General features: G+C 41.9%; 5 protein-coding genes across 5 annotated transcripts; 3 read left to right on the forward strand and 2 right to left on the reverse strand.

Annotated features, from left to right (window-relative positions):
- The first annotated feature begins 49 nt into the window (after positions 1–49).
- Positions 50–3,870, forward strand: SARC_10150 (hypothetical protein). Its single transcript, XM_014295810.1, has 6 exons — positions 50–107; positions 420–598; positions 1,329–1,495; positions 2,163–2,270; positions 2,590–2,805; positions 3,267–3,870. Exons 1-6 carry the CDS (start codon positions 64–66, stop codon positions 3,471–3,473), a joined length of 921 nt encoding a protein of 306 aa, XP_014151285.1. The 5' UTR covers positions 50–63; the 3' UTR covers positions 3,474–3,870.
- Positions 3,871–7,244: 3,374 nt separating this feature from the next.
- SARC_10151 (hypothetical protein) lies at positions 7,245–9,281 on the reverse strand (the record flags this gene model as incomplete). The annotated part of the gene is made up of 4 exons (XM_014295811.1): positions 7,245–7,290; positions 7,740–7,833; positions 8,335–8,526; positions 9,086–9,281. The coding sequence occupies 4 exons, from the start codon at positions 9,279–9,281 to the stop codon at positions 7,245–7,247; spliced, it is 528 nt and encodes a 175-aa protein (XP_014151286.1).
- Positions 9,282–10,548: 1,267 nt separating this feature from the next.
- On the forward strand, positions 10,549–13,716 carry SARC_10152 (hypothetical protein; the record flags this gene model as incomplete). The annotated part of the gene is made up of 4 exons (XM_014295812.1): positions 10,549–10,732; positions 11,120–11,288; positions 11,408–11,586; positions 13,505–13,716. The coding sequence occupies 4 exons, from the start codon at positions 10,549–10,551 to the stop codon at positions 13,714–13,716; spliced, it is 744 nt and encodes a 247-aa protein (XP_014151287.1).
- Positions 13,717–15,359: 1,643 nt separating this feature from the next.
- SARC_10153 (hypothetical protein) lies at positions 15,360–16,373 on the forward strand. Its single transcript, XM_014295813.1, has one exon. It carries the CDS (start codon positions 15,470–15,472, stop codon positions 16,166–16,168), a length of 699 nt encoding a protein of 232 aa, XP_014151288.1. The 5' UTR covers positions 15,360–15,469; the 3' UTR covers positions 16,169–16,373.
- Positions 16,374–16,403: 30 nt separating this feature from the next.
- SARC_10154 (hypothetical protein) lies at positions 16,404–20,686 on the reverse strand (the record flags this gene model as incomplete). Its single annotated transcript, XM_014295814.1, has 4 exons — positions 16,404–16,727; positions 17,546–17,637; positions 19,169–19,380; positions 20,539–20,686. Coding segments are annotated over 4 exons (614 nt in total), but the record flags the coding sequence as incomplete, so codon positions are not given.
- Positions 20,687–21,122: the final 436 nt, after the last annotated feature.

Below are 21,122 nucleotides of genomic sequence, written 5' to 3' on the forward strand. Positions count from 1 at the left end.
GTCATGTCCAACACTACTGACAGTTACTCTACCGTATATCATCCCCTTTTCTCAGTCAACCTGATGGTGTACCGATTCCTGGGGATGGAAGAGCTTGCCAGTACCAGGTAGGTAAAGCATTGTTTCTGTGTTTCAACCGTAGCTATGGTACTAGGGGTATACGTAATATCATACCTTGTATGCATTTGCATACAAATGCGCATCCACACTCGTACGGCTATACCCCTTCTGTGACGTCGCCATAAAGGTCTCACATGATCTCCTCGATATCTATGAGTATTAGAGTAGCAGCCAGCGAAGAATTTCTGGCAATCCGAGTCTCGCTCTGTGCCTACTTATCGTCTAGGCCCAATTAACGAACCATTATTGGTATAATTATGCCTACTTACCTACTTCTCATCTATTTTTGGCACAATCAGAGACAAGCTACTATACATCACGTCCACCGCTCCCCATGAGGCTGCGGCGTACAATGCGGCCACTCTTCCCGCCAAAGACTGGCCGTCGAAAGGTTCGGTACAAGTCACAGACCTGGTGGTACGATACGCCCCACACCTCGACCCAGTGCTCAAAGGCATCAGCTTCAGCTGCAAACCAGGTGGGTATACTGGTGTATAGTGAAAGAGTCATCTATGTATATGTGTACATGTATATATATATGTATAAATATATATATATATATATATATGTATATATGTATATATATATATATATATATATATGTATATATATATATATATATATATATGTGTGTGTATCTATATATCTAAGCCGAAGCGCATAGCGTGGAAATAGCACCCGCGAAAAATTAGCCATTGAGAGGTTCGGTACATATTCCCTAAATCAAAACCTTGAACATATTTTGTAAAACCTGACTATCTGAACGGTATAATATTGTGCACTGAACTATTATATATATAAATCTCTATGCTGTGTTTTTGTGTGATTGTACGTGTTTTTGTATGAACATATTTTGTAAAGGAAATGTACTGTCATTATATTTCTATGTGCTGCTAAGAGAGCTTGATCAGCTTGCTTTGCTGCACGGTCTTGTGCGTTTAAATGCTTCTTGGGCACACCATATACGTATACACAACCCTCGCACTAGCACGCACCTCTGGATGCACTCCCACCCATCCCGGTATCATAATGTTCCCTATTCCGGTATCGCAATGCCACCTATTCCGGTATCGTAGTGCTACCTACTGCCCCTCGACAAACAAATTACCTCCACACTCACCTCCTGGTCATACCCATACATTCCCCTTGATAGAGACACTGTTTATCTCTCAGTTCCATAGTAATTTCTATACTCCCATAACCCCCAGGTGAGAAACTCGGTGTGGTAGGGCGTACAGGTGCTGGCAAGTCCTCCCTCATGCTCGGCCTGACCCGGTTGCTTGAACTGGACTCCGGGGTGGTGCGCATCGACGACATAGACGTCTCTACTCTGGGTGTGCGAGACTATCGAGAACGTCTGACAGTCATCTCCCAGGTGGGTGTGGGTGGCACGGGTTGCTGTATGTATGATTGTGTGGTGTGCCTATCTCTCGCTGCGCACACACATACAACTGAGTGTATATGTATATGTGTATATGGAAATGTTTAGTTACAGTCTTAGCATGATGTGCATGTACTTGTGTGTGCTCAGGCTGGCAAAGCCGGTGGATGTCTTAAACCCTAAACCCTGAGCGTTTATTTGGGTTATGATTTAGGGTTTAGGGTTTGGAAAACTACCCATACGCTAAAACAACTCGATCTAACCTCAAATGAAACAGTTTATGCTCTTGTCCTGCAATAGAACCCGACTCACTACAAGATGATGTCAACGTCTTAATTTCTAGCTAGGCGTATATATATTATACATATTTACACTATTATTTATATATGTATTTATATACATATATACATATATATATATATATAGTCTTAATTCTTTATTCTTTATTCTTTATTCTTTATTTCTTTTTTTATCTTAATCTTGATCTCACTCTTGATCTTTATCTTTATAGATTGTTATGCTTATACGTATTCAGACTCGAATAGATATATATATACCAAGAACATGTCTATCTGTGTTCCTGCATGCATATTTTGGTCAGTTTACGCACATAAGATATATGCACTTCTAAGGGTTATGCTATACGCAATGTCTGTTACAGGAGCCCCTCTTCTTCAGCGGAAGTGTGAGGCAAAATCTTGATCCCTTCAATACGTACAGCGACGAAAAGATTTGGACTGCATTAGGGCAAGCGGAGCTGGCCGACACGGTAAGGCCCTAAATCTCCTATGTATCACTTTCTGAGTGAAGCCATCTATCCTGTTGATTTGTCCTACGTTTTCATGGATTGGCAGTATAGTGTGTGCTTTGCTGTAATTCGACATGCATCGCTTTTAGTTGTTCGGTATAGTACACTTATATATGCGCTGAGATATTACCGTGGACCCAACATGCATTGTGTGCGTTATATATATATATATATATATATATATATATACTTACACCTCACAATAGTGCTCTGATACCAAACATCCCACTCACTCACGACCTATATCACTCACAATCATCTATCTCGCACTCAACCACAGATCATGCAACTGCCCCAACAACTCAACTACTACATCGCCGAGCTGGGTGCGAACATGAGCATTGGCCAGCTACAGCTGCTGAGTCTGGCGCGAGCCATCCTGCAACAGCCTACAGTGATGTTGATGGACGAGGCTACTGCCAGTTTGGACCTTATGACGGATAGGTTGATACAGAAGACAATCAGACTACACTTCCACAACGCGACAGTCATTCAGGTGCGTTGTAAATACTTAGTAATTGCTGATTCGCACGTTTGCTCAGCCATTTTTTTGGGTTTTGGGTTTTGGTTATTCAGGTGTGTGGTAGTAATTGCTGGTTTGCTCAGTTGTTAAGGTTTTGGGTTTTGGATTGTTCAGGTGCGTGGTGGTAATCGCTGGTTTGCACGTTGGCTCAGGAATGCCGGTAGTAAATTGTACGTGCGAATACGTCATATGTATACTAGCTTCGCCGCCGGAGAGCACTTACCCACTTACCCCATGTTCCTGTTAGAATTCTAGTGTGTACGAATGTCCAAGGTGTCCACAGTTGCCAAGCATCATTACAAGAAAGGAGGAGTATCGGATACTAACAATGAACAATACCATCATTGCCAGCGTTGTATTCAACACTACAGGGTATTAAAAGGATGCGTTAAGCTCTAACACTACAATCATTCCCATCGTTGTGTACAACTCAGGTGGCGCATCGATTAGACACAGTCATAGACAGTGACCGTGTGCTTGTACTGGACCAAGGTCTCATCGTCGAGCAGGGCTCGCCACACCAGCTGTTGCAGGACACAGCTGGTATCTTCTATGGCATGGTACAAAAGTCTGACGGAGACGCGCAACGGCTAACGTCCGAGGCGGCAACAGCACACAGGCGAAGAGAAAACCAATCATAATTACATAGCAGTGTGGTTCAAATTACGGATTAGAATAGAAGGCTACCAAACGGAAGAGAGGGACCTTGTAGCCAAATAGAAATTGTAGCCAAATAGAAAACAGGAGAATAACTTTGATGGACCTAAATAAGGTCCTCGATGGCAATATACAATTGGGGTTGTATCCCGACGAACGAGGATAATTTTTATTTAAATTGAAGTCGGAAGTAAATAGCAGTAGTCAGCGATTAAATTACTCGATTATGGATATAGAATAAAAACTGTATCCCATTTAAATGTACTGGAGTCGTCTGGAAACTCATATACAACAAATATCTTAATAATGGTACAGATATCGATTAATGGCCTGGGGCACAATACAAATGTTATATATTGAACTGGCGCCGAATGAGTCCGATGGTAGTGAATTTGCGAGAATTCTCGTATGGGTCAGTCTGAGCTGCAGATATGTAGTGTCCCTGACTGTCTTTATCGGTATACTGGCGATGAAAGTGTAGTTGATGCGTAGATACGAATTCATCAAAATGGTAGATTCGGAACTTTATAGGCTTGCCGAATGCTCAGGCGCCAATATTTAAAGCGACTGCTTAATAAAAAAAGCATCACAGTATCGATGTACTATACAGGACAGTTCTGCCAACATCTTCGGAATGATTTGATTTTACATCAGACTGTCGCTGCAACACAATATATCTATAAGAGACACATCATTGAACGATTATATTATCGAGAACCAGCGGTTTTTAAAATCCAGCATAGAACATATTGAAAACACATTTTATATAAAATCTGAAGACTGGTTTAAGCAAAACTATCAGTATAGGAATCAACTAGATACAACGATGACACAACACAAATTGAATTTATTGTGGGGTTTTACTTCTAGTATTTGATGTTATGTAAAGCCTAACCGGTACGACTCGAACGGGGTGTTACGACTCGAACGGGATGGTACGACTCGAACGGGGTGGTACGACTCGAACGAGGTGGTACAACTCGGACGGGGTCAAGGAAACAGACTAAGTTTATGTCTTATGTTGGTTGTAGCTTTAGCTGAGTTTAGTGAAGTTACAACCGACAGTCTCACAGCTTTAATTATATGGTAGTTTTCTGTTCGTCTGAACATTCATGTGTTCTAGCCGTTGACAGTTTAGTGTCACACGAAAGTAGTTGTTGGTTTCTAATTGGCGATGGCCTTTAGCTCGTCAAAATTACGTGTAAGGGAAACCAGTTTTGTTTTATGAACAATTCTGTAGGTTTCAGCAAGTTCTAGTCCATAGTTTTACATCCCCCCATACGGCCTGGTTCCTTGGAAAACAGGGGCGTATTAAAGCACGCAGACTAAAACCAAACATGTATTAAAGACCAGGAAAAAACTTAAGTGGTCTGAGTAGCAATATACATAGTATGCCAGACAAGGAGTTGGGAGTTCAAGTATGCGAGGCTATTAGCCAAACGGTAAGCACATGCACAACCAGAACGGATGAAAGTGAACTGAGTGGCAGTTAGATGCTGTCGTGAAAATTCATCATCTCGGTACGAAAGATAGAATCAGACCGTTAACAGTTGTGAGCAGCAGCAAGGCTGAAATATTTACGGATAGCCACATTGGACTATTTCTGGAAAAGTATATCAGGCGTTTAAAAACCAACGCAAGGCGAGCTTTATCAGTTTCAACAGCATCCGGAAAAAGGCTTTCATGGAAAAGTCAATCAGTATAGATGGACGCAGCACGTGTACCGCGAACGATACGAGCAGGATACCAATGCGAGGGCGATAACCTTAGAGCTTCGATCTTCGATCGATGGAACCGGAAGAATTTAGAAGTAGCGGCATCTAACATAACATGCATAACGGGAGGAATTGATTCACGGACAACTGCCGGACCTCCCCGACGTTTAGCTGCAGAGAATGGATTAGTCTTGAGTTTGCAAAGAACCTCTCGACCAATCGCAAATAAAGATGCATCAGTCCAGAATCTGTTCGCTTGAGCTGCCTGAGTTTCTTGGGCCTTGCGGGTACGCTCCAAGATCTCAAGGTCGGAGTCAGTAGGAAGAGGAATCAACGAGATAGGTTGTTGGCCAGAAGATAAGTTCTGTTTATCGATTGTAGGACCCGGGCTGGAGGGATAACCCGTGACTGTATTTTATTCTCCTGAAAAGAGAGGATAGCAAGAACCCTGTGTCCGGTGAGAGGAGAGAAAGAGACAACACTCCGGGGGGCGTGGCTCCTGGGTATTACATTAGTGCGGGTAACACTACGGGGTACATCTCCCTGTATATCGTGTGAGAAAACACCCTTACCTAGCTGTTGGAATTGTATGTTAGCTTCGCACCAAAGCACGTACTATTGGACTTATTTGCAAACTAGCCCTTTTCGTGCGCATATATATACTCATGTATAAAAGCGCGTTTTGGACATAATCCAATAATAAATCTCCATATGGTTCATCAATGGAAGGTGGCCGATAAGGCACTATAGCAGTGAATGTAGAAAGTCGGGGTGGTGGTCCACCGACTGCTGAAGGAGGACAGGTAAAACCAGATGCATTAGAGCGAGGAGTATTATCTGAAGTATCAGTCCGAGCAGAAGGATGCGGTGTCGCAGGAAAAGATTTTAAATGATATCCATAGTAGAAATGCGGTTTATCAGAACGAATTTGTATCCGTATCCTGGTGCACGGGCTGGGATTGGCGACCAGCAGCTAAAGATGTCGTAGTTGAAGATTGAGAGTTAAGGATAGTAGTTTCGGAAGCAGGTGCTGACTATCGCCATGTGCGGTGCTCACACGTAGTGCGCAAGCGAGGCCTGTCGCCAACCATAATCCCTTGCGAGGGGTAAAAATGAAAGGCAGATAGTAGTCGCTTTGTGAGGGCCAGAATAGGCACCAAATTTGGAATGATGGGATTGAGGACACCAAGTGTTGGGCAAGTGGCACTCAGAACATGCAAGGAAAATTGAGATAAAGGAATGTATTCCTTCGAGGAACTGGAAGTAATCAAAATTAAACCAGCCAACGTGTAGCGCCGTGGTGTCACGCCAGGAGCCGTAGTTGCGTTTTAAGGAATGCATCCTCAGTATGGGGAACGATGAATGGCACTGCCAGCAAAAAAAAAATTGGAAGAAGGCAGGAATCCAAGAACAATGATAAGATGGCGACAGCTTTACAGTCTATAGCATACCAACAACGGCGGAAAAAAGGTCGGTGTGGACGTCACAGGGGGTTGACAAAGAAGAAAGTGTACTCCAAACTCTGATGTTCACCGGGCGTTATTTGCCCTCAGTACCCTCAGTTTTTGCGCAAACCCGACGAAGATTTTGGCACGTATCACTAACGTAAAGGTCAATGTCTGGGACCCCCCATTTATCACATCAGATCTTGAACCAAACAGGGTTGAGAAAAGGCTCATCTCGATAAGCAGAAAGGTGCGGGGCCAATGAGGCAACTAGCAAAGGGGGAGGAGTAACAAGGGGCGTGACCCAAGTAGGGCGTTTATGAGTAAACTGCATTATAGGATATAAATACTGGGGTGCTCGGGAGGGCATGTCTGCCACATAATTTCATCCTCCTGGAATATGGCGAATATGTGCTGCGTGACGGCGCACCTTTTGCGCTAAACGAAGAAGACGATCGTCTCTAATTGTCTTAGGAAAGGCAATGTTCTGATGGAAGAATGGGATCACATTTTGATGATCAGTCGAAATGTTCAATGGGTTATAGGTTACAGTTTATATAGTCATCGATGCCGTAAGCAATAGCCATCACTTCTATTAGTCAGAAATGTGGTGACAATGTTGAGCTGGGTTGAGTTTTATACTGCGATAAGAGACAGGGTATAGCCGGTCAGCGTCAATTATGAAAAGCCATGGACCCATGGGTCAATAGTCGACGATGAAGAGTCTAGCACGGTAGTTACACAAGACAAATATCTTGCCCGTGCAAATATAACCGTTTTCGCTCGGAATATTAAACGGTCAGCCTGAGACTTTCTTGAACGCTTAATAGCAGGAAGTTTAAAGTTTACAGCAATACTCGGAGTATGAGTGCGTTTCAGACCAGACATAGTAGAAGCACAAGGAGTAGAATCACGTTGCTGAGGCTGAAGAGCGTGATTTAGATTCACAAGGTGTTTGTAGTAGAATGCTATTGCAATTTATTGTGGAGCAGAGTTTGATCCGCCATAGGCTTAGAACTCAAAGGTTGGATTCAGCCCACAGGAAAAGAAGAAGAAGTTTCATTAATACGAGGAATGCGGACGAAAATACCTGTACCGGGCATCAGCAAACATGTTAAGATGATGGTCTGGACAGAGCAATGAAAAGGTAACACCCACAATAGCCGTATTAGCCATGGTATAAGCTGCATGGCAAGCAGCGGTATAGATAAACTTATCGTTCTTAGACGTACGATCAGTCAATGGGGCAAGGATAGTAGCCAAAAGTGGTACATATTGTGCCCACCAATCCATGGTGGCACAAAAAGTCTGGACTTCAGATTTGTCCTTGGGGGGAGGCATGGACACAAGAGATTGGAGACGATCCTGAGAAATCGTTGTAATTGCGTAAGGTCACACGGCTATAACAGACTTTAGGGATTTCTTGTAGAATATCTAAATGGCATTTCGATGGGCGTAGACGTATTCTAGCTGACTAGAAAATTGAAGAGTAAACAAGTAAATCTTCCCGGTGCTGTTCCAAGGAATGAGCTTTCATGAAGATAGCAAATTTGCGATCCATTACCTCTTGCAAGACATAAGTCATCATCTTTATACCGAATACACTGACGATGGGTCGCCAAACATCACCAGTGAATGTCATCCCTGTAAGGTAGTCGCGTGAATCTTTGTGATAACGTACTTACTGTGAATGGTTTTAGCGGTTGATGGGACGGAGGACAGTAGCATGACATCAGCTATTTCGTTCCTGATACTGTTTTGGCGCTCGGTCTCAATGTCCTGTTTCCAGGAAGCCCAAGACGGAGATTTCTTGGCAGAAGCAATTTGATTCGGGACTGATGTGTCAAAAAGCGCAGCGGCGTTGGATAAAGACAATTCTGGACGGTTAGAGGGCGTAACAGAGTGGGCAGAGGAGATGGGTAGTGGTGATGTGATGGTTTAAACAGTGGGGTTAGGGGACAGGCAAGCGACCGAGGTGGCAGAGGAATCAGGATCCTCCGAATAACAATGTATAACGGGGAGTTCCAATGGAGTAAGTGAATATCAAAAGTAAAACTAGTTGAGTTAGAGAGGGGGCCAGGGCATTCACGAAGGGCCAATTCGGATGAAATAGGAGGAGGTGGGACATGATATGGCTTTGATCAGGGCCGAGAAGTTGGGTTTAATGTGGATGTGGGTGGTAGCCTGGAGGGCAAAGATTGGCGTAGATTGTATCGGTGCCGATGCGATGTGTTAGAGCGAATTTTAAACCCTAAATAACCCTAGTGTATTTTAGTGTCATAAGTGTCAGTGTCATGTAGGGCTAAAGCCCAGCATAAACATCTTGTTGTATAAACCCTGTATATACCATATATTATAGACACTATGAAAATAAAATTACTTTGTAAATAAATGGTTCTAACAGGTTATGGGCTTATTTGGTACCAAAACCAATACCGCTATCACGGAACGCAACGAGTAGCTCGCCACACATACTGATGAATACACCCAACTGAGCACCACAACCGACACTCACGAAGCCATCATCTGGGAGCTCAAGCAAAAGAGGGACGCCCTCCTCGACAACTCCAGGAAGCCCGAACACGCCGTGCTGCACACACGTCCTTGACCAGCTCCAGAAAGACAAGGACATTCTTCACTCTAAACTCGACGAAGCCCGCGCGGATCGTGATACCAACTCCAAAAGCTTGAAGTTTGTCTCCAGGAACGCACTCAGTTGCAGGCCAGCCTTAAATCCTGTTTTATCGAACGTATTTTCCTAAATGAACAACTTGAGGATCTCCCGTAATCCTGTAGAAATACGGCCTCCGGTCAGTCTAAAATATCAAGTTCAAATGAGTTAGCACATTGGGTTTTATTTGTATTTAAAATAATTTAATACAAGTTCTTTTTTCAATATTTCCAAAGAGTTCTAAATTCACTTTGATGGCTCCAATAGCCCGAGTATTTGGTATGACTCATTTACTTGGATCTATTTGAGACGATAGTAGATATAGGATATTGTAAACTAAATTTTTTAATTTCAGAACTACTACTTACAGGTTTTGTTATTCCCGCCAATCTCCAAATTCCAATAAGTCTTTTTCTTTTTTTTAACTTTTCTTCAGATGGAACTTTATTTATATTAGCTAATGTATTAACCTGACTTACGTTCTTATGTTTATCTACAAATTAGATATGTGATCATGAACACTTAGTACTTCTAGTGAAAATTATTCAATAAAGAACAGCTAGAGGTACGTCCTGTGTCATCGAGGATATTAATGCTCTTACCAAGAGGCAGTCCCGATCATTCTTACACAAGCTATCACTGCTAAATCCTAACTGACTTAAATTGTATCTTAGTTTATATAACATAGTTTAAAACATAGAAATATCCATCGAAGTTTACAATCCCAACAGCAACCATCCCCTCACCACGCCACACTCGCCAACGAGAACACACGTCTCCGCACAACCCGTGACGATTCTATCCATCACTCAATTTCGCAGCAAGATTACCAAACTCAAGCCAATCCTTTCCTCACAACGCTTCGATCACTACGCACTGATCACTGCCACTCTTGAAGAAATGAACGAGTTTAAATCCTCTCTCAACTACGCATACATCGAGATCATCACCCTCAACAACGATCTTCACACAACACGTGCACAACAATCTACTGATGATGCTCACATCCTCCGCCAACGCCTACAACTTGCGGAACAAAAACTGCGACGTCTGTCAATACCGCCTCCCCTTTGGCACACCTCTCGCTATCCCTACACAACAACTACACAACATTCCCAATAGCCGAATTAGCTCCTCCAAATCCTTGAAATACACACGGAGCTACCTAACCACCAAACTAACTGGCGACAAGAATTTCACCAACTAGCATCGCCAGTTCCGTTGTCACATGATGAAGAAGCACGATATTCTACACACCCTTCATCCACACACTACCCTGACGATTCCAAACTCACTATTAGATACTACGATACTCTTCGAATCCTTTGGCTCAGGCCTTCCCGAGCAATACGACACCTACCTTGATCAAACCCTCAGCCACTTCATCGATTCCGTCACCATTGGTCGCATTTGTAAGCTGTTTGTTCAACTCCTTACTCTTACTCAGCAGCCATCACTTGACAACAGCATAACCAAAGTTACCCACCTCAGAGACAAACTAAAGGGACTCAATACAACAACCCCTGAATTTTACCACATATGTAGTTTGATCCAATCCCTTCCCGATTGTTTCCAACTCGTTGCTCAGGACATCATGGCAATAATAAACAATACATACACCTTTGACACCGTCGTCAAAAAAATACGCAACCATGCGATTAACATCAGTACCGTCCTGAGCTCGTCCTCCATATACGGCGTTGCCAGTACTCGTACAAAAACGAACTAACGTGGAAATGGCAAGATCACCACTTGCAAACTCTGAACCGCCCCCATCGGTGTCGACCCCAACACACCAGCAACTGCACCGCCTGTTAAATACCCGCTCACGGTGTATACAAGTGCTCCAACACCAGCTGCAGTCGATGCGGAAGTTCTAACCACAAAGGCTTTGAACGCACAATGCCAGGCCCTCTCACCTGCAAAACTGCCACCTCGCCAACGAATACACTACGGAGGCTTGGCAGCGTAAGTGTGATGATCGGGCATTGTGGGATAACATCGCTCTCACCCCCTCCACCAACCCCGCCCACCTGAACCACTATACTATAAAATCACTCACTCTGTGTAAACCCTCACATCAACAGCCTAAAACAACCCTTGTTTGCCAACGCCCTTATTGATTCCGGTACAGACATCTCTATCGTCAACTATGCTGACCATTTCACGGATATACAATCCGGCACATACCTTTTCGAATTTGCCGGTGGTACCATGGGCAGCACCATATCCGGCCTCAGCCCTGATCTGGTCTTCCCCAACGCCAGTCAACCCATCCTCCTCAGTCTACAACCTTCAAGCCAACGACTATACTGTCACATTTTTGGAAATCGACCAACCGAGCACCCCCGGAGAATGCACAATCATATATGACACCGACACCGTCAAGATCATCATCGAAGTCTCCGGACGCTAGCAACTCAATGCTATCCAAACCATGAGTCCCAACCCTCACCACGCCAGATTCGTCCACTAATCCACCCTTGCCACTATACCGATTGTCAAGGCCAATGACCTTCTTAAAATGGCTATACCGTCACATTTCTGGAAAACAACCAACAGAACACCCTCGGAGAATGCCACATCACCTATGACACCGATACCGTCAAGATCATCGTCGAAGTCTCCGGACGCTAGCAACTCAATACTATCCAAATCGAGAGTCACAACCGTCACAACCCTCACTCCATCCTTGCCACTAAACCGATTGTTAAGGCCAATGACCTTACCACTAAACAGCCACTAAAATACTGCAATGACTATCAACTCGCAATGGACTCATTTCAAAGACGTGTCCAAATTTCATTCGGTCCCATCGACATCGACATGTTTGACTCCAAGCATAATAAGCAAGTTCCCACATACTGTACTGTCAATTACACCGACAAGGACACACTATACCACGATGCATTTAAGCAATATTGAATTCCGGAAATGACGCGTCTGCAATAGGGTTTTAGGGTTTTATTAATCACAATTCTATGTGGAACTAGAATTTCTCTACCATCGGGCTATTTGAAAATACCCGTCTCTATGGCTTTGGATGAGTCATCCCTTCTATCTCGTTAACTTTACTAATCGATCCGGTCCTCTGATCCGGCCCTCAAACAATAATCCCCTAGGTCCGGTCCCCTGGTTCGGTCCTTAATTTCTCTCTCAGGTCTAGCCCCCAGGTCCGGTCCTAAATATTTGCCTAGAGTACTTTGTGCACATACATATTTATCTCTGCCGCTGTGGGTTCAGTGATGTACAACTCTGTGAGGGTCGATAACTTACACCGTTTCACATCCTGCAGAATTACCAAAGGCGGTCGGCATCTCCATCGATATCGGAATTTACAGCGCTATACTTTGAGCATGTTTCAACATTCTGTCTCTCTACGAAAAACGTGCACATTACTAAGGGGCTCGTGCGGCTAATTTTGTCTCACGGAGCTGATTTACTTCATATCGTTCGTCACGTTTTTAGTTAACCGGCCAGTTGGCACCGTCCATACTTGCGTTAGGCGTTGAGGAGCCTATTGTGGATGCGATGTTACTGCTACCTGTTGCTCAAGAAAATAAACACTCATGTTGTCAAGCCGTGTCATTGTATAGGCATAGATATGTCAATATTCCGATAGCAATGCCACTAGCAAGTGTGACGTATGGAACAGAGCCTAGGCACTGTTGTGGTGACGGGGCAGCGAATGTTTTCTAAAACATTACAAAGTCTTACTAAAAGGATTTAAAGAAACTGGTCAGCATGTCATTTGTGACATGCTGACTTTAGGCGAAAACCTGGTGCAAAATATAAAACAAAATGAGAATCTGTGACAAGAAACTGGTCAGCATGTCATCTGTGGCAAGAAACTGGTCAGCATGTCATCTGTGACAAGAAACTGGTCAGCATATCATCTGTGACAAGAAATTGGTCAGCATGTCATTTGTGACATGCTGACGGTAGGCGAAAACCTGGTGCAGAATATAAACCTAAATGAGAAATACCTACTAATTAGGAATCAGCCTTGTAGGATGGCGGCGGAGATCGTTTATTCCTTTTCCAAAAACATCATTCATATTTCATAGGGTTTTAGGTCTGATTTGTGATCACTGATGAGTGATGACTATGAAAAACAAAAATACATAGAACGCAATGTCAATATAAATTTGTGTTTTTTTTAATGAAACTGGAAACACTCACAGAGTCAGAATTTCTGAAACCGAAAGATCTGTTGTCTGTTCTATTGCGGTGCTCAGGCGCTCAGCCTTCAAGAGCAACCGTGGAGCCTCGGACGATAGTGAGGGCGGAGGCTGGCGCGCCGGGACCTGGGGCCCTGGGGTCTGGGCCAGTCCCGCTTGGCCTTGGAGTCTTCGACCTAATGGACGGTTGGGCGGCTGTGCGGCTGGGCGGCTAGGCCGCAGGGTGGTTAGGTGGATGGGCCTGTTTTTACATATTTGCGCTGCCCCACAGCCCCAGCCCCCATATAAAAAGGCCTAAATATCTGTAGTTGGAACTTGGAACGTAGTATGTAGTAGACTACTAGTAGGCCAGGCTCCATAACTTTGGAATTTACAGTTTCTAAACTTTCTATAAACTACTGTTCCATGACGTTGTATTTAATGAAAATACCCTTAAATCCCGATCCGGACTTAAAATAAATATAAAAACCATTTTTTCTAAAAATAATTAAACTTCTAAAGAGTAAATCTGAGACCGAAATAAACTGTGAATAACAGAATAAGAGTCAATAAGTCATCAGTCGTCAGGCTTGTCACTCATCAGTCGCGTGATCTCCAGAGCAACGAGTGAGGGGCTGAGGACTACATAGTAGGTCACTAAATAAATACATGGGAGTTAGGAACTTCAAAAAAAAAAAATACTTCTTCTCTGGAAGTTGGAAGTTGGAAGTTTGGAACACGCACACACACAAGACAACAACAAGAGAGAGAGAATAAGTAAAAACTCAAAAGTCAAAACCCAAAAAATAACTGCAATATTGATTTTTCAAAAATCGATATTGCAATTATTTTTCTAGTTTTTTTTCTAAAATATGTATATATATATAAAAAAGCAAAAATGGAATGTCTTTATACGTCACTGGTGACAATAAAACTATTAACCACCTCAGGCTCAGTTTCCTACTAGTCCATACTTTTCGAGTTTACTTTGCTTTTAAAAAAGATGTATTTAGCGTGATTTTAGCCCATTTATCGCACTTGTTGTATTAGTTCTTTGCCGGCCTCAGAGGAGAGGTCGATGTATGTTAGACATGAATAGTGTCAACTGTAAAACCATGGCCTAATCCGAAGCAATAGCTGAGACAGAGGACGCCTATATACATGTGTCTAACTGCTAACATATGTCAAGCCCTTAAGACCGACAAAGACCTAACATAAGTGCAACAAATGGGTTGTATCCGCGCTACAATTTCTAACATTTAAGTCGAGCGTTTTCAGCCGACAGATAACAAACAAACCGGCAGAAAACAAACACATCTCACAAGTACTTTTAAAATCACGCTAATTACATTGATACAAACCCTAAAACTCGAAAAAGTACTTATGAGACTGGTAGGAAACTAGGCCCGTGGTTGTTTCGAAAAAGGTATTCAGCAATCAGAGTACATATCACACAGGCATTTAGTCATTCAGACCTCCGAATTACTCAGACTACTCTTCATATGCTCTAAAACATATGTTATCCTTTGGGATCTACTCACGTTGGCTCAATTAAAAAAAAATACTACTCTGGATGTTTTGAAAATATTGCGGCAGTAATGACAACTACTAGTAGAGTAGAGTGGACTAGTAATAGTACTGAGTAGCTGAGTCAGTAGTAAAAGTACAGAGTAAAGCGAGTCAGTTAGTGAGTATCTGAGAGACTTAGAGTGACAAGAGTCCCCCTCAGTCTGATAGTTGCTCTTCTTCTTGCGACTCGTGTTATGTAGATGTTGCGAGGGCCCGAGGGGCGAGGGAGCGCTTGTCATTCAGTTCATCAGATGACTATATATGACAGGTGACAGCACATACATAGCCTTCAAAAGTTCTAAATTATAATTAAAAACCAAAGAGAGAAGACAAAGAGTATATAAAGGCAGCAGAGTGAGCAATGTGGAACACTAAAATCATTACAATTGCCTACCAACATAATAGTCGCTTCTAAACACCATGATCTCATACATTATTTCTACCGTTGCTGTCTTCTCAGCCATCACCTTGAATGTGCAGTCAGTCACTGTCAGACAAGCGGCATCCACAGACATCGGAGACCTCTGTGGTGCTATTACCGATAAGGCGGAGTGCAATGTACACGAGTTCTGTTCATACAAGGACGATCAAGTAGAGTGCAATAAACTAAATTCCTGGGTAGAGGCCATTAATAACCCTATGTGCATTGCTTACACCACTGCTATCGAATGCGAGGCCGATCTACTGTGCAATCAAGGCAAGAACACTCTCAGATGTAAGGGAGAAAACGACTATTTGTACTTGAATGAGAATGGAACCGCGGTTGCCACCGGTATTGTGCAGCCCACTGGAGGTGAGTATGTACACACGTCCAAGTACTGTCGAACCTATCTAACCGAGGCAGAGTGCGCAGCCGGACCCCACTTTGGCACTGTGTGCGAATGGGAGGAAGCGGAGGCAGCGGTACCCGCTACAGCAACCGAGTCGGCCGTCGAAGCAAAGGCAGCGCAGTGCGGTAACAAGAAAAGGACCAACGAGGCCGCCAATGATTTGATATGTAGACCTGATTCAGTGCCTTTGGAAGCTGAAGCTTGTGCGGAAGATATGCGCTGTGAACTTGGACTTGTAGGTTCCGATGAGAGCTGCAAGCCTTCCGACCAGATCATTGTACTCATCTGAATAGAATAACACGGGGGGAACTATAAAATGGACAAAACGATAAAACGTACTGCATCTGTCGAACTATGAACAAACAATACGTACTAGTATGGATCTGCGCTGTATATTAATCCATATAAGTATACTTACATGAGAATGAATGTATAAATAGATATTCACGTACAAATATATGTTCGTAATATATATATATATATATATATATACATCTATATATATATTTTCTGAATGTTAAAAAGGTAATTTGTACGTCATTTATGACTGTAATTGTTCGGTTGCTATATCATCGGTATGCTTGCAATCTTCTGTTTACAGTCACGCACATCGGCGCTTAACCAGTATTTGACCTGTAATGTGCCATTCTCATTCACAATTTCCAATCGACTATGTAGCTCTATCCTCATTCGCCGAGTTGCAGAAGTTGAGTGGCGGTGGACTGTACATTTGAATCGTTGGCCACGTATACGTTCTGGATAAGATCCTCATCGAATTGGGGGAAGGATTCCTTGAGGTGAGTCATGTCGCGCTCTGTCTGTTGCTGTACTTCGGCCTGGATGGCCTCCTATGCAAGACGAGGAAAGATAAATAACACAAGTGAGTTGTGTTATATTGCGAATAGTACGGAATAAGCCCTATCAATATGGCCCCTCATCAATATGTCCGTGCAACTCTGAATGAAATAATGTATAACGAGCGAAGATGGATGGTTTCATCCTGTTGCGAGATAAGCACAGTTGAAGAAATACCGAAATGAAGGCAGATATCAGTCTATCAATATATCGATATATCAATATAATAATATATATATATATATGCATTAAATATATGTATATATATGCATAAACACACACACACACATATATATATATATATCAAAATATAAGTATAAATATAAATATATACATATATATAAACCTATCTACATACACACACACACATATATATATATATTACTATATAAATATATATATATGAATATACATATATATATATATATACATAGATATATATAAATATGAATATAAATATATATATATATACATATATACATACACACTTATATATATATTTATTATACACACTTATATATATATATATTATATACATAGATATATATATGTATATATATACATACATACATACATATATATATATATCGAATGCAGCATATCATGTGCGTTTGCAGCTACGTGAAGCTTCGCATTCATGCATGGCATACCTGTCCGTGCAACAACAAGTTTTACGTATAAAAATGAACGTGTTTGGCTCCACAGTACTCGTACTACACATATACACACGCATACAAATATACATAGTATGTGCCTGTATACACACGCATACACATATGCACATGTGTACATAGTATGCGCCCATAAATACCTGCTCCTCTCGCGAGGTATGGTGCTGCTCTGCTACACCGGTTGGTGCAGGCTGCTGTGATAGTGGTTGTGGCTGTGCTGGGCTACCCGTGCCTGTACCGAGCATTTCGGTATAAGTTAGATGCTGAGTGAACTATGATAGATATTTAAATGGGGAATATATAGGTGTACAAGATATGCTTAGTGAACTCAGATGGTTCGTAGCTAGCCGTACCTGTACCTTGTATTTCGGAAGTGACATCTAGATATATAATTTACATGCTCTCTGACCTTTGAAAGATAGTTTTAAAAAAAAACATTTATGTGTACGATATATGATGAGTGAACTGTGAAATTACTTGGAGAAGGAACATATCAGTATCAGTTATATGCCGAGTGAACTTGGATAATCAGTGTGATGACTTGATGTTTTAAGTGCTCAGGATTTAGGGTTTACAATTTTCGGCTGGCCTGCGAAGGTATGTGAGCTATGCGGGGAAGGTTCGAATGTGGAGAAGTTTTCTATACTAACATTAACGGATACTATTTGTATTCAACAAAGACGCATACACTGACTCCTGCCAATGCATAGATACACATAAGCAAGTATACAGCAAAAGGCGTTATAAATTCGTGCAGTGAGAAGGAGCCGAACACTGTGGTCCTCTTATTTGCATGCGAGAGAACAAGGTATTTTCAATCACTTCGTACAATAAATGTGGTGCATTTGTACTCAGTCTGTAGCTGGTGCCTTGACTACACCGGAAACAGTATCATGGAAAGAACATGATAGATATGGTTCTCACCAGTATAAGTAAAAAATAATGAGGTATTTGTATCCCTCTTTACATCCGCATATATGTACAAACTACCCAGCATGTACACCGAATAAATATATATATTTAAATATAAATAAATAAATATACATACATACATACATACATAATATATATATATATATGTATACATTTATATTTATATAATAATTATAATTGTAATAATAATAATATACATACATACATACATACATACACATATATATATATAAAAAGATAATATATAATAATATAATTATATAATCATATATACATATCCAAATCGACACACACAAGCGACAGAAATATATACATGCAATCCATACATACATTCATATATATATATATATGTATATATACATAAGTATATATATACAGGTATATACATATTTATATATACTTGTACATATACATGTATATATATATGTTATATATATATATATATATATATATATATAAATATATATATAGCATGAATGTACATGCCCTCTATTTACATTCATGCAGATAGTAAAAGAAGCAAGCTACCTCAGTAGTTCACCACAGCAATATAAATAGTACACCACAACTGGAAGGTATTTTCATGTGTAATTAATTACGTTAAACTTGGAATATAGGTAACTCGGACGATAGACCTATTCCTTGCAATCCGACGTGCCTTACTATACAACAACCACCACCACTACGCCTGTGACGCATCCACTGTGAACCTAACCGACAGGGCTAACGTCTACGAAACAAACCGAGAAGCATGAGCTAGATTTCAGATACAATAGTATTGAAGTAAATAAAAAGCACTCGCCACATCCATACACATAAGATGATCTCACCTTGGACCACGTTACTTCGTTCTTCGTTGACAGACCTCTGGACCATCACCACCTCCGCGGCAATGGCCACCGTGCCCGTGCGTGCGGTTCCGATGGCAACGTCGAACTTTCCGGACACGCCCGGAGCGCCCTCCGCATAGATAGACTCAAGATCAACCTCACACTCACCTAATTTGTCGTCGGATATTAAACCCCAGGAAAACACCTCCACTCTGGTAGACACGTGTGCAGGCAAAGCGGATCGTGCTAAGTATACAAGAACGCACCGTCAAGCGTACGTGTACAGGTATGTATGTGCGAATGATTTAATCCCGTGAACAGCTGGAAATGCCAATACTATTTTGGCCATCCACCGCAAATGGGGACAAACTGCAGGATTCAGGTAGAGTTACTACGGCAACTATGAGTGCGTACTGCTCAAAGCATGTGTGTACGGTAGATGCCCTGATTGAAGACCATCACCAGGTGGGAAAGGTTGTGAAAAGGGACGAACCAAACAAAAGCCTATTGGTAATTCAAATACCCCCCACCTATGGATGGGCACGTACTGTACAAACTACAAAGCTAGGGCGATGGCTTGTCCTCACCCCTTCGCACCCAAGCAGTACAGGCGCAATAGGCGATGGATGTAATCAAACATACAACTCCATTATTTATAACCCTCTCCAGTAAACACTATCTGAGTCATTCTGGTATCACAAGAGAGAGACTTCCAGCCGCGATATCGATGGACCCGTATGTACTGGGCTTAGTTGTGTGTATTGTGCTGTACTTTAGACGTGTGTGTGTAGTAGTATGAATTAGTTTTGTGCTGTATTAAGATTTGTACGTGCGTGAGTGATACTGACCAATATCCAGTATGTGTACGAGATACTGACCAATATCACAGTATGTGTACGTGATACTAACCAATATCACAGTATGTGTACGTGATACTGACCTATATCACAGTATGTGTACGTGATACTGACCAATATCACAGCATGTGTACGTGATACTGACCAATATCACAGTATGTGTACGTGATATTGACCAATATCACAGTATGTGTACGCGTGTATGTGTGTAGTATGTACCCAAATGACACTAAAATCCCGGTGTGTGTGCGTTATCCATGTAGTATGCATAAAGTGTTGTATATAGACGTATTTATCCGCGTCCCGGCATTATGTGAGCGTACAACTTCTATTCTGCGAATACTACCCTCCCACTACGACTACCAATAGCAACCTACCGTACACATCACCAATATAGGATGGTTTAGGAGTCACATCATGTCTATACATCTTGTACTTGACCATATATGATAACGATCGCAGACCAAGTCAAACCACACTATAGCATGGCTCGTCCTTTGCATAAGCACATACTTTATACGCCTGGGGGACATGTTCTTGATACCGAACTGTATGGTGTCGTTCCACACAGGTGAGGTCCCACAGTAACTGGCTGTCTTCGACCGTAGCGCATGCTTTCCAATGCTCAGCTGTACATACACCGACATCGGCATCACTCCCTGCAATGAAGAGTGAAGTTAAGAAAACAAAGGCACATACGAGGGATAGGGACAACATACACTGATAGTATAATGGAGACTAAACGATATGGAGACACAGTCTCGAGATAGATACAGTGTCCCGACTGCAAGTGAACGGGGCAGAGGGTGTAAAGCATTCAATACGACGAGAAGCTCCTCAAGCGACGAATACAGACAACAATGAGGTGGTAGTGGAGACGAATACAGGTGCGTTTTATAATTCCATACATAGACAGTATATCAACATATTAAAATATGCATATATATATATATATACATATAAATTATAACTATTATTGTTATTACTACTACTATTATTATACATAAGTATATATTTGAAATATAATATATATATATATATATGTGTGTGTGTGTGCATGTGTATGTGTACCTTTATTTAATTCATTCATTTTATGC

This window comes from Sphaeroforma arctica, assembly GCF_001186125.1.
Source record: "Sphaeroforma arctica JP610 unplaced genomic scaffold supercont1.1153, whole genome shotgun sequence".
Lineage (NCBI taxonomy): Eukaryota > Ichthyosporea > Ichthyophonida > Sphaeroforma > Sphaeroforma arctica.

Coding starts and splice junctions, on each gene's coding strand:
- SARC_10150 (XM_014295810.1), top strand. CDS start 64: ATGGTGTACCGATTCCTGGGGATGGAAGAGCTTGCCAGTACCAG. Junction 108..419: donor GAAGAGCTTGCCAGTACCAG/GTAGGTAAAGCA, acceptor TGGCACAATCAG/AGACAAGCTACTATACATCA. Junction 599..1,328: donor CAGCTTCAGCTGCAAACCAG/GTGGGTATACTG, acceptor CATAACCCCCAG/GTGAGAAACTCGGTGTGGTA.
- SARC_10153 (XM_014295813.1), top strand. CDS start 15,470: ATGATCTCATACATTATTTCTACCGTTGCTGTCTTCTCAGCCATCACC.